Source organism: Heterodontus francisci, chromosome 14, assembly GCF_036365525.1.
Source record: "Heterodontus francisci isolate sHetFra1 chromosome 14, sHetFra1.hap1, whole genome shotgun sequence".
NCBI classification, from domain to species: Eukaryota; Metazoa; Chordata; class Chondrichthyes; order Heterodontiformes; family Heterodontidae; genus Heterodontus; species Heterodontus francisci.
In genome coordinates this window covers 23,217,822-23,230,596 of record NC_090384.1, presented here as the reverse complement: position 1 = coordinate 23,230,596, position 12,775 = coordinate 23,217,822, and the positions used below count along the sequence as shown (strand labels likewise).

At 46.1% G+C, this 12,775-nt stretch overlaps 1 protein-coding gene across 1 annotated transcript in view; it reads left to right on the top strand.

The window, feature by feature from the left end:
• Positions 1–12,775, top strand: part of LOC137376891 (high choriolytic enzyme 1-like) — a 56,692-nt gene that overhangs the window by 42,866 nt on the left and 1,051 nt on the right. Inside the window, exon 4 of the mRNA XM_068045849.1 lies at positions 12,540–12,667. Within this exon, the coding sequence (XP_067901950.1) occupies positions 12,540–12,667 (128 nt within the window). The remainder of the gene's footprint in view (positions 1–12,539; positions 12,668–12,775) is intronic.

Below are 12,775 nucleotides of genomic sequence, written 5' to 3'. Positions count from 1 at the left end.
CACATTTGGCCCTCCCTGCTCATCTGAGGAGTGCGAGGATCTGGGGAAGCCTCCAGGCATCTCGCCCTCCTCTCATCCAGCCATTGCTCCATAGAGCTTACGGAGGTAGCAATGGCATGCAGAGTTGCACGCTTCTCCGGCATCTACTGGGTGGTATGCTGGATGTGGCTCTTCATAAGCATTGGCAACCTCTCAATAGAGGCTGCCATGCAGCACACACCAGAGTTATGGCTGCACTCATGGCCTGGATGGACTCCTCCATTGTCTGCACATGGATATGACTAGCCTCTGGAAACTCCGCCAGATGTTCACACACTTCACACTGCAGCTCCAACTTCTGCCGCGTTGTCGTTAACTCCAGAGGCATGTCATCAACCTGATGCTCAGCATCACCATGCCCTCCCACAGTCCTCCGAATGTTAGTGGCCTCAACCATTACTGCCTCGGTCAGCTGCTCGGCTGGGTCTGTACTGTGCCCTCCAGATAGTGACCCTGTTACTATCTGTGCGCAACTGCCCACCAATGTGAGAGTATCTGCACTGGTGGAGGGTGCGGGAAAATGATGTGACTGTGCACCCTCTGAGGTCTCCTCCTTCTTAGAAGTGGAAGGCTGTCGCGCATGCTCAGCAGCTGGCTGCTTTTGTCCATGACATGCAAAAGAATGATGAGAGGGCAAACATTTTCCAACAGATCCTTCTGACTACTCATCATCTGGAGCTCTATGTGACCAGTAGTGTACACATGACCATGCGTTGTGCTCGCCAGAGGGTCTCATGCACCCATCCATTAGGCCACTCACACATCTGGGGCTCCACACCCATCTCACCATCAGCGATTGCCTCCCCTGTCTCGTTGCCTCCCCGGTCCAAAGCCTCTTCCTGCATAGGCATGAAGATTCCCATGTAGGGCACACTGTCTCCGGTTCTTGATCCTTCCCTTACTTGTGAGCTCTCTTCTCCTGCAAGTACATATATTCCAATGGTTACTCGCCCATTAAACACACACACAATGGCTATATTGATGGCAGCCTAACTGTCCATCATGGTGTCACTAGCATGCCTCCTGCATGCGGTCAATAAGTGCTGGCTATGCAGGATTTACCTCTGCCTGATTGGTGTCTAGAACAGAGAGGCTAATATGCATCAGACAGCCAATGCTGATGGCTGGGCATTTCCACTAACTGGGTTGGCAACCCCTTCTCCAATCTCATATTCATCTTCAGTCACATTTAAGGCTGCAAGCTTAATATTATGCACTGTGCTTGCCAGGGTGCATCAGGTCATTGACCCTCTTTCGGCGCTGCAGCCAGTTACGTGGAACAACCCTGTAGTTGCTCACCTCTTCTGTTATTTCCTTCCAGGCCTGTTTGATGAACTACAGAGAACAAGACTTTCCTCTGAGCCCATGCAACCTGGAGGAGCACCTCCAGAGAGATATCAGTGAATCGTGGAGCGACCCTTGATCATTTCAGACATTTCAGCAATTTGTGCAATTGGCAGGGCTTTCCTGCTGTTCCCTCTGGGGCTGCTTCTTGTACAAGTACTGGCAAGCTGAGCCAGAACTTCCACAGCCCATCAGCATCACCTAACTGGCTGGCTCCCCTGCCTGATGGCCGTTAATTGGCCGACCCTGAGAATATAACGTTCGCAACTCTGGCCCCCACCCGAGCAGTCACGCCAACTGCTTTTGGTCCCGACATTGGGACTTGGTTGTGCCCGGTAAAATCCTGGCCTATGATTCTAAAAGTGTGTACAGTCTTGGTCAGATTCCATCTGAAGTACTGCAATCCGTTTTGGGCACTGCACCTCAAGAAGGATATATTGGCCCTGGAGAGCATGCAGCGCAGATTACCATGATGGTACCGGACTTACGAACAATGACACGGAGGTAAAGACCATTTATTCCATCCAGCCTGTCACACACAGAAGCAATACTTTGTGCATCACAATATATACACTCTCTACCCCACCAGAGACCATGTGATCTCCTGGAAATGGGGGTAAGCAGAAAAAAATCCAGGCCAATTTGGAGGAAAGAAAATCTGGGAAATTCCTCTCCAACCAATATAGGGGATCCAGTCTAGTCCTGGAGATCACTCTGGCCATGAATTCCCTGAATTATCTACCTTTTGCAAGAGGTGATGTCCACCCCAACCTGACACAGGTCCAGTTCTTGCTTGAAGGAATTCTGCGAATCAGCATCCACTGCACAAGAAGGCAGCTTGTTCCAGAGGTCCACTGTTCTCTGGGAAAAGACCACCTCCTGACATCTAGCCTATATCTGGACATACAATTTAAAAATGGAACAAACTCTCAACTGTAATAGAATCTATTCCCTTCATTATCATATAAATCTCAATCTGATCACCCCTAAATCTGCGCTTGTCTGAAGTGTAGAGTCGCAACTCTTCCAGCCTATCTTGATAACTCAGATGCTTTATACTGGGAATTTGTCCAGTGGCCCTCCTCTGACCCTTTCCAAAGCCTCAATATCACCCACTATGTGAGGAGACCAAAACTTGACACAGTATTCCAAATTCTGACTGACCAAGGCCTTGCACAAGGACAAAATAGAATGCCTTGTTTTATACTCAATTGTCGTATAAATGCACCTCAACTCCCTATATGCTCTAGCCATCGCTTCACGGCATTGCTCATGTACCTTTAGAGATCCGTGCTTTAGAATACTCAAATCTTTCTTTCTCCACCTTCATTAATGCTTTTCCCTGAAGGGTGTATGAATGTTGAGCATTTGCCCCACCCATATGCATAACACTGCACTTATCCAATTTATATATCATTTGCCAATAAGCCCAATTTACCAACACATTAAAATCTGCCTAAAGCAGACAAGCATTATCTACAATACTAACATTCACTTGGGTTTTAGTATCATCTGCAAATTTGCAGATCATGCCCCCAGCATCTACATCTAAATCATTAATAAAAATAGAAACGTACAATGGTCCCAGCACGATCCCTGAGAAACACCACTGGTCTTCAAACAGATCCAAATTCACCTCTAGCTACTGCCAGCCAGTTCTCAATCCAGCTCAATATGCTCCCACTAATATCAGAGGCAATATCTTATACCTCATGTGTGTTACCTTATCAAAAGCATTTTGAAAGTCTAAGTGGACAATGTTTAGTTTAGAGATACAGCACTGAAACAGGCCCTTCGAGTCTGTGCCGACCATCAACCACCCATTTATACTAATCCTACACTAATCCCATATTCCTACCACATCCCCACCTGTTCCTATATTTCCCTACCACCTACCTATACCAGGAGCAATTTATAATGGCCAATTTACCTACCAACCTGCAAGTCTTTTGGCTTGTGGGAGGAAACTGGAGCACCCAGAGAAAACCCACGCAGACACAGGGAGAACTTGCAAACTCCACACAGGCAGTACCCAGAATTGAACCCGGGTCACTGGAGCTGTGAGGCTGCGGTGCTAACCACTGCGCCACTGTGCCGCCCCTATGTCTTTTAGGTTTCCCTCATTCACCAGCCTCATAAATTTTTCAAAAAATACAGTTACACCTTGTTATGAAACTATGTTGGGTGTCCCTTTCTACCCAAGCACCCAAATATTGGATCTATAATGATTCCCTCAAGTATCTTTTCTATTTCTGATGTCAAACTAATGGGCCAATAGTTATGGCGGTCCATCTTGCCATGGAAACTGCATTAGCCCTTTTCCAGCCCACAAGAACTATTCCAGACTGCAGTGAGATATTAAAATTACAGGCTAGGGGTCCACACAGCATGCCTCCCCATCGCCCTGCGGCCCCTCAGATGGATATCATCTAGTCTGGCTGCTTTATATTTTTTCAAATTCTTAGTTCTTTCTAAAACAATGTGCTCAACCAGTTTAATACTATTATTAGTTTTATTATTAAAATCATTTAATTCTAAGGGTTAAATTATAAGGACAAGTTGCAAAAAATGGCTTGTATTCCCTTGGGCATGGAAGATTGAGGGGTGATCTGATCGAGGTGTTTAAAATGTTAAGATGATTTGATAGGATAGATGCAGATAAACTATTTCGTTTGGTGGTAGAATCAAGAACAAGGAGGTATGATCTTAAAATTAGAGGCAGGCCATTTGGGAGTGAAAGCACTATTTCACAAAAAGGGAAGTAGATAGTTTGAATTCTCTCTGTCAAAAGGCTGTGGACACTAGGATGATTGGAACTTTCAGGACTCTTACAGTCCCTGTGAAGATGAAGACCAAACTTCAAACTGAAGGGTACCATCCATCAGGTTGTATGGCATCAGCACCTTGCTAAATGGGATAGATTCAGAATAGATCTAGCAGCTCAAAACTGGGGATCCATGAGGCACTGTGGACCATTAGCAGCAGCAGAATTGTTGGTTGGTATCCTTCCATGTATAAAAGATGATGGACATGCAGCAAACAATCCATTTATGTGGGGTGTCTTCCCTTGGTTCACCTTTGCTGATGACTATGAAGGTCAATCCTTGAGAGGCAGGTTCTGCCACAAGTGCTGCACGTGAAGCTGCCAAGTGACACTGTGAAGTGTTGTTTTTGATGTTGGTGCCTGTTGTCAAGCTGCTGTAGCAACTGGTCGTCGTGGTAGTGCACATGAGTACATAGGATGCGTCGCCATTTCCCACCTTTGCTAGCTAGTGACTCCCAGGTGCAAAGGTCAACATTTATGACCTTTATGTCACGCTTGCAAGCATCCTTGAAGCGGACCTTTGGGTGCCCACTGGTCATCTGGCCCCGGCCACCTCAGGATACAGCAGGTCCTTGGGTATGCGACGGTCTTCCATCCTGCGAACGTGTCCGATCCACCAAAGCCACCTCTGTTTGATTAGTGCCAGTACACTTGGGAGCTCTGCCTTTGAGAGGACTGCCACATTTGTGATTTTGTCCTGTCAGGATATACCCATACTGCATGGCAGACACATGGTAGCTGTAAGTTACCCAGGTTTCACAGCCATACAGCAAGGTTTTTTTTATTATTTCATGGGATGTAGGCATCGATGACTAGGACAGCATTTATTGCCCATCCCTAATTGCCCTTGAGAAGGTGGTGGTGAGCCGCCTTCTTGAACCGCTACAGTCCATGTGGTGTAGGTACACCCACAGTGCTGTTAGGAAAGGATTTTGACCCAGCGATGGTGGAGGAATGGTGAGAAAGTTTCCTTTGTGCTAGGTATGACTCCAACCTGGTGCTGAGAACTCAGGCCTTATAAACCATCAGCTTGGTCCTAAGGGTCCTAAGCATCAGGATTGTATTTAACCACAATCTGTAACCTCATGGCCCGGCATTTCCTCACTCTACCATTGCCTTCAAGCCAGGAGATTAACCCTGTTCAATGAGGAATGCAGGACCAGAAGCAGCACCAGATGTTGTGCCAACCTGGTGAACCTACAAGACAGGACTACATGCACTTTGAACAGCAGAAGCAGCATGTGATAGACAGCAAAGCGATCCCACAACCAACGGATAAGATCTAAGCTCTGCAGTCATGTTACATCCAGTCATGAATGGTGATGGACAATTAAACAACTGACTGGATGAGGGTGCTCCACAAATATCCTCATCCTCAATGATGGGGGAGCCCAGCACTTCGGTGCACAATACAAGGCTGAAGCATTTGCAACTATCTTCAGCCAGAAGTGCCGAGTAGATGAACCATCTTGACCTCCTCCTGAGGTCCCCAACATCACAGATGCCAGTCTTCAGCCAATTCGATTCACTCCATGTGATATCAAGAAACGGATGAAGGTGCTGGATACAGAAAAGGCTATGGGGCCTGACAACATCCCGGCTATAGTACTGAAGACATGTGCTCCAGAACTAGCCGTGCCCCTAGCCAAGCTGTTCCAGTACAACTACTACACTGGCATCTACCTGACAATGTGTAAAATTGTCCAAGCATGTTCTGCCCATTAAAAACAAGAAAAATCCAATCTGGAAATTACAGTCCCATCAGTCAACTTTCGATCATCAGCAAAGTGATGGAAGGTGTCATCAACAGTGCTATCAAGCGGCACTTACACAGCAATAACCTGCTCACTGATGCTCAACTTGGGTTCTGCTAGGGCCATTCAGCTCCAGACATTACAGCCTTTTTCCAAACATGGACAAAAGAGCTGAATTCAAGAGGTGAGGTGAGAGGGACTGCCCTTGACATCAAGGCAGCATTTCGTCAGGCATCAAGGAGCCCGAGAAAAATTGAAGTCAATGGGAATCGGGATGAAAACTCCTCACTGGTTGGAGTCATATCTAGTACAAAGGAAGATGGTTGTGGTTATTGAAGGCCAAACATCTAAGCCCCAGGACAAGGCTGTAGGTGTTCCACAGGGTAGTGTCCTCGGCCCAGCCATCTTCAGATGCTTCATCACTGGCTTTCCCTCCCTCATAAGGTCAGAAGTGGGGATATTTGCTGATGATTGCAGTGTTCAGTACCATTCACGACTCCTCAGATACTGAAGCAGTCCATGTCCACATGCAGCAAGATGTGGATAACATTCAGGCTTGGGCTGATAAGTGGTAAGTTACATTCACGCCACACAAGTGCCAAGCAATGACCATCACCAACAAGAGAGACTCTAATCATCAACAGCATTACCATCGCTGAATCCCCCACCATCAACATCCTGGGGGTTACCATTGATCCAAAGCTTAACTGGGCCAGCCATATCAATACCATGGCTGCAAGAGCAGGTCAAAGGATGGGAACACTGCAGCGAGTGACTCACTTCCTGACTCCCCAAAGTTTGTCCACCATTTACAAGGCATAAGTCAGGAGTGTGATGGAATACTGTCCACTTGCCTGGATGAGTGCAGCTCCACCAATACTTAAGAAGCTGGACACCATCCAGGACAAAGCAGCCCGCTTGATTACCTTAAACATTCACTTCCTCCACCACCGACGCAAGCGGCAGCAGTGTGTACCATCTACAAGATGCACTGCAGCAACTCGCCAAGCCTCCTTTGACACCTTCCAACCACTGACTTCTAACAACTAGAAGGAGAAGGGCAGCAAGCGCATGAAAACATCACCACCTGCAAGTTCCCCTCCAAGTCACACATCATCCTGACTTGAGCCTATATTGCTATTCCTTCATCATTGCTGAGTCAAAAACCTGGAACTTCCTTCCTAACAGCACTGTGGGTGTACCTAGACCAAATGGACTGCAGCGGTTCAAGAAGGCAACTCACCACCCCTTCTCAAGAGCAATGAGGAATGGGCAACAAATGCTGGCTTTGCCAGCGACGCTCAGATCCCATGAAAGAATAAAGAAAAAAAAATTATCTTAGGTAAAAATACCAAGGGATGTGGAGCGAAGCTGGGAAAATTGAGTTGCGATACAGATCAGCCGTAATCCAATTAAAAGACAGAGCAGGACTCAAAGGGCTGAATGGCCTACTCCAATTCCTCATGTTCCTATGTTTGCACATGTTCTTCGTGAAGCCAACAGATGGTTTTTAATATCTGTTTAGTTAGCTGAACCATTCATCCATGCCTTGTTATCTCTAGGCTCAACTATTCCAAGGCCTCACATCTTCCAACCTTTATAAACATGAGCTTTTAAAGTCTGCTACCTGTATGCTAACTCTCATCAAGTCCTGTTACCCATCACCCCTGTGCTCGCTGACTGACATTAGCTCCCACCCTAGCAACGCCTTGTTTTAAAAATTGTAATCCTTGTTTCCAAATCCCTCCATGGTCTTGCCCCTTCCTCTCTCTGCAGAATTCTCCACCCCTGCAACACAGAAATCTTTGCGCTCTTTCAATTCTAGCCTCTTTTGCACCCCTGCTTTTCATTACTCCACCATTGGCAGCTGTGACTTCAGCTGCCCAGACTCTAAGCTCTCTAATTCCCACCTTAAACTTCTCTACCTCTTTACCTCTCTCTCTCTCTCTCTCCTCTTTTAAGATGCGCCTTAAATTGAGTTGCGCCAGGGTTGGGGCCGACCATGACTCATGGCCCTCCTGCCTTGGGCGCTATGGCGTTGGAAGGATGAATGAGAACGGGCAGAGACTGCTTGAGTTGTGTACCTATCATAACCTCTGCATCACCAACTCGTTCTTTCACACTAAACCCTGTCACCAGGTTTCATGGAGGCACCCAAGATCACGTTGTTGGCACCAGCTAGACCTCATTGTCACAAGGCGAGCCGCCTTAAACAGTGTTCAAATCACACGCAGCTTCCACAGTGCGGACTGCGACACCGACCACTCCCTGGTGTGCAGCAAGGTTAGACTTAGACCAAAGAAGTTGCATCATTCCAAGCAGAAGGGCCACCCGCGCATCAACACGAGCAGAATTTCTCACCCACAGCTGTTACAAAAATTTCTAAATTCACTTGTAACAGCCCTTCAAAACACTCCCACAGGGGATGCTGAGACCAAGTGGGACCACATCAGAGACGCCATCTATGAGTCAGCTTTGACCACCTACGGCAAAAGTGCGAAGAGAAATGCAGACTGGTTTCAATCTCATAATGAAGAGCTGGAACCTGTCATAGCCGCTAAGCGCATTGCACTGTTGAACTACAAGAAAGCCCCCAGCGATTTAACATCCGCAGCACTTAAAGCAGCCAGAAGCACTGCACAAAGAACAGCCAGGCGCTGCGCAAACGACTACTGGCAACACCTATGCAGCCATATTCAGCTGGCCTCAGACACTGGAAACATCAGAGGAATGTATGATGACATGAAGTGAGCTCTTGGGCCAACCATCAAGAAGATCGCCCCCCTCAAATCTAAATCAGGGGACATAATCACTGACCAACACAAACAAATGGACCGCTGGGTTGAGCACTACCTAGAACTGTACTCCAGGGAGAATGCTGTCACTGAGACTGCCCTCAATGCAGCCCAGCCTCTACCAGTCATGGATGAGCTGGACATACAGCCAACCAAATCAGAACTCAGTGATGCCATTGATTCTCTCGCCAGTGGAAAAGCCCCTGGGAAGGACAGCATTACCCCTGAACTAATCAAGAGTGCCAAGCCTGCTATACTCTCAGCACTACATGAACTGCTATGCCTGTGCTGGGACGAGGGAGCAGCACCCCAGGACATGCGCGATGCCAATATCATCACCCTCTATAAAAACAAAGGTGACCGCGGTGACTGCAACAACTACCGTGGAATCTCCCTGCTCAGCAGAGTGGGGAAAGCCCTTGCTCGAGTCGCTCTGAACAGGCTCCAGAAGCTGGCGGAGCGCGTCTACCCTGAGGCACAGTGTGGCTTTCGTGCAGAGATCGACCGTTGACATGCTGTTCTCCCTTCGTCAGATACAGAAGAAATGCCGTGAACAACAGATGCCCCTCTACATTGCTTTCATTGATCTCACCAAAGCCTTTGACCTCGTCAGCAGACGTGGTCTCTTCAGACTACTAGAAAAGATTGGATGCCCACCAAAGCTACTAAGTATCATCACCTCATTCCATGACAATATGAAAGGCACAATTCAACATGGTGGCTCCTCCTCAGAGCCCTTTCCTATCCTGAGTGGCGTGAAACAGGGCTGTGTTCTCGCACCCACACTTTTTGGGATTTTCTTCTCCCTGCTGCTTTCACATGCGTTCAAGTCCTCTGAAGAAGGAATTTTCCTCCACACAAGATCAGGGGGCAGGTTGTTCAACCTTGCCCGTCGAAGAGCGAAGTCCAAAGTACGGAAAGTCCTCATCAGGGAACTCCTCTTTGCTGACGATGCTACTTTAACATCTCACACTGAAGAGTGCCTGCAGAGTCTCATCGACAGGTTTGCGGCTGCCTGCAATGAATTTGGCCTAACCATCAGCCTCAAGAAAACAAACATCATGGGGCAGGACGTCAGAAATGCTCCATCCATCAATATTGGCGACCACGCTCTGGAAGTGGTTCAAGAGTTCACCTACCTAGGCTCAACTATCACCAGTAACCTGTCTCTAGATGCAGAAATCAACAAGCGCATGGGAAAGGCTTCCACTGCTATGTCCAGACTGGCCAAGTGAGTGTGGGAAAATGGCACACTGACACGGAACACAAAGGTCCGAGTGTATCAGGCCTGTGTCCTCAGTACCTTGCTCTATGGCAGCGAGGCCTGGACAACGTATGTCAGCCAAGAGCGACGTCTCAATTCATTCCATCTTCGCTGCCTCCGGAGAATACTTGGCATCAGGTGGCAGGACCGTATCTTCAACACAGAAGTCCTCGAGGCGGCCAACATCCCCAGCTTGTACACACTACTGAGTCAGCGGCGCTTGAGATGGCTTGGCCATGTGAGCCGCATGGAAGATGGCAGGATCCCCAAAGACACATTGTACAGCGAGCTCGCCACTGGTATCAGACCCACCGGCCGTCCATGTCTCCGCTATAAAGACGTCTGCAAACGCGACATGAAATCCTGTGACATTGATCACAAGTCGTGGGAGTCAGTTGCCAGCATTCGCCAGAGCTGGTGGGCAGCCATAAAGACGGGGCTAAAATGTGGCGAGTCGAAAAGACTTAGTAGTTGGCAGGAAAAAAGACAGAGGCGCAAGGGGAGAGCCAACTGTGCAACAGCCCCGACAAACAAATTTCTCTGCAGCACCTGTGGAAAAGCCTGTCACTCTAGAATTGGCCTTTTTAGCCACTCCAGGCGCTGCTTCACAAACCACTGACCACCTCCAGGCGCGTATCCATTGTCTCTAGAGATAAGGGGGCCCAAAAGAAAGAAAAAAAAGAAAAGAAAACTTGCTTCTTTGACCAAGCTTTTGGTCACATGTCCTAATACCTCCTTATGTGGTTTGGTGTCAAACTTTGTTTGATAACATTCATGTAAAGCACTTTGGGACATTTTACTACATTAAAGGCACTAAATGAATGCCAGTTGTTGTTGTTGCAGTGAGTCTATCTACGAGGTGATTTTCAATATATTTATTTGGTGAGTTTAACTGGTCATTTAAGGCCAAAAGGTCAATTTGTTTTATTTAGTTAGTGATTCCTGCAGTCAATTTTCACTACCTTTATTTATTAAGTGCAACAGAAGATGATTTTCTTCTTTTGGGGTGATGAGATACATTCTACTCTGAGTGAAAATTCAATGTATGAGAAGAATCAGACATTCTTTATATGTTCAAGAAATGCTGTCAATACTCAACAGGTCTGGCAGCATCTGTGGAGAGAGAAGCAGAGTTAAAGTTTCAGGTCAGTGACCGTTCATTCTGAAGGATTCCGAAGAAGGGTCACTGACCCGAAACGTTAACACTGCTTCTCTTTTCACAGATGCTGCCAGACCTGCTGAGTGGTTCCAGCATTTCTTGTTTTTATTTCAAATCAACTTTAGTTCATCTGAAATTTGCCTTTTATTCTGCTGCACCCTTCCCCTGCCAGCTGTTTCCATTGGTGAAATTATTTAGAAATGATGCAAAATTTACTTCCAACAGTAAGTTTGAGCATCAAATCAAACCCCCAACCTGAAAATAAGCTAACTATCTAGCTTCTTTTTCATCTTCAACTTGATTTATTACTCAAATTTACTGCTGCCAGATTTATTGCCAAACTGAAAATGAGAAATAGAGCATTGGTACAATGGTAGTAGAATTGAATTTAGGGAGATCACAATATACAGATTATGAATATCATCCAACCATCTGGCAATGACAGTATATAACTGTTCCAGAGCAGTTCCAGAGTTTTTCCTCCACTATTCTACCATTGAAGACCATTGTGATAATAATCATTCTGTGTGAAGAAATCATTCCTGACATCAGTCCAGAAATTGCCTTTTGCACCTATGTTCCCTTATTCTACCTCTATTCAACTTGAAATAATTCCTCAGTTAATTACACTGCTGTAAAAAAGAAACTCTGTACCCCCACCCATCCATTTCCAATTGACTGTGACCAATGAAAATAGCTCAGTTTTTTTGAGATCCTCTCCATAAATTGTTCCTGTTTTGTAGGTGCCAATCTACCTATTCAACAAGTAAGAAAGAAATTTCCTTAAGTTTGCCTAGAATCAGGATCAATGTCTATTGGAATAAAAGCAAAATACTGCGGATGCTGGAAATCTGAAATAAAAACAAGAAATGCTGGAAATACTCAGCAGGTCTGGCAGCTTCTGTGGAGAGAGAAGCAGAGTTAACGTTTCAGGGCAGCGACCCTTCTTCAGAACTCCCGCCTACCTTGAAGAAGTATCCGCAGTATTTTGCTTTTATTTTAGTGTTTAATTCACTGCCACTTCTCTTCCAGGAATGCCTACCTTGAAGAAGTTCTGCTCTTCTCTCCGACATCCGCAGTTCTGAAGAAGGGTCGCTGACCTGAAACGTTTACTCTGCTTCTTTCTCCACAGTTGCTGCCAGACCTGCTGAGTATTTCCAGCATTTCTTGTTTCTATTTCAATGTCTATTAGGCTGGTTGAGGTTAATTAGATTGGAATTTATTTGTTTTTTGCAAGGCTCTGCCAAGTTGAAAATCTAATTGTCTGTTCCCCAAACAAATACAGAATTTAGTAGTTAAGTGATAAATCTGAAAGTTGTATCCTGAGCAGGAGTTTAAATATCTATTTTTCTCATTTCAGATTTGCTTTTTCTAAAGATGGCACAAGCATTACCATTGTGCCCAAACCAAATCCAAACATACATATTGGGCAACGTTTTGGGATGTCTACCCTAGATGTTTTGAAGATTAACCGGTTGTATAATTGCAGTAAGTGTAAAATATGTGCTCAATTTGAGTGAATTTCATGAACATGTTGAACCACAGACAGAATTTTGTGCCTAATCATAAAATAAAATAAATTGATCCTCGTAAATA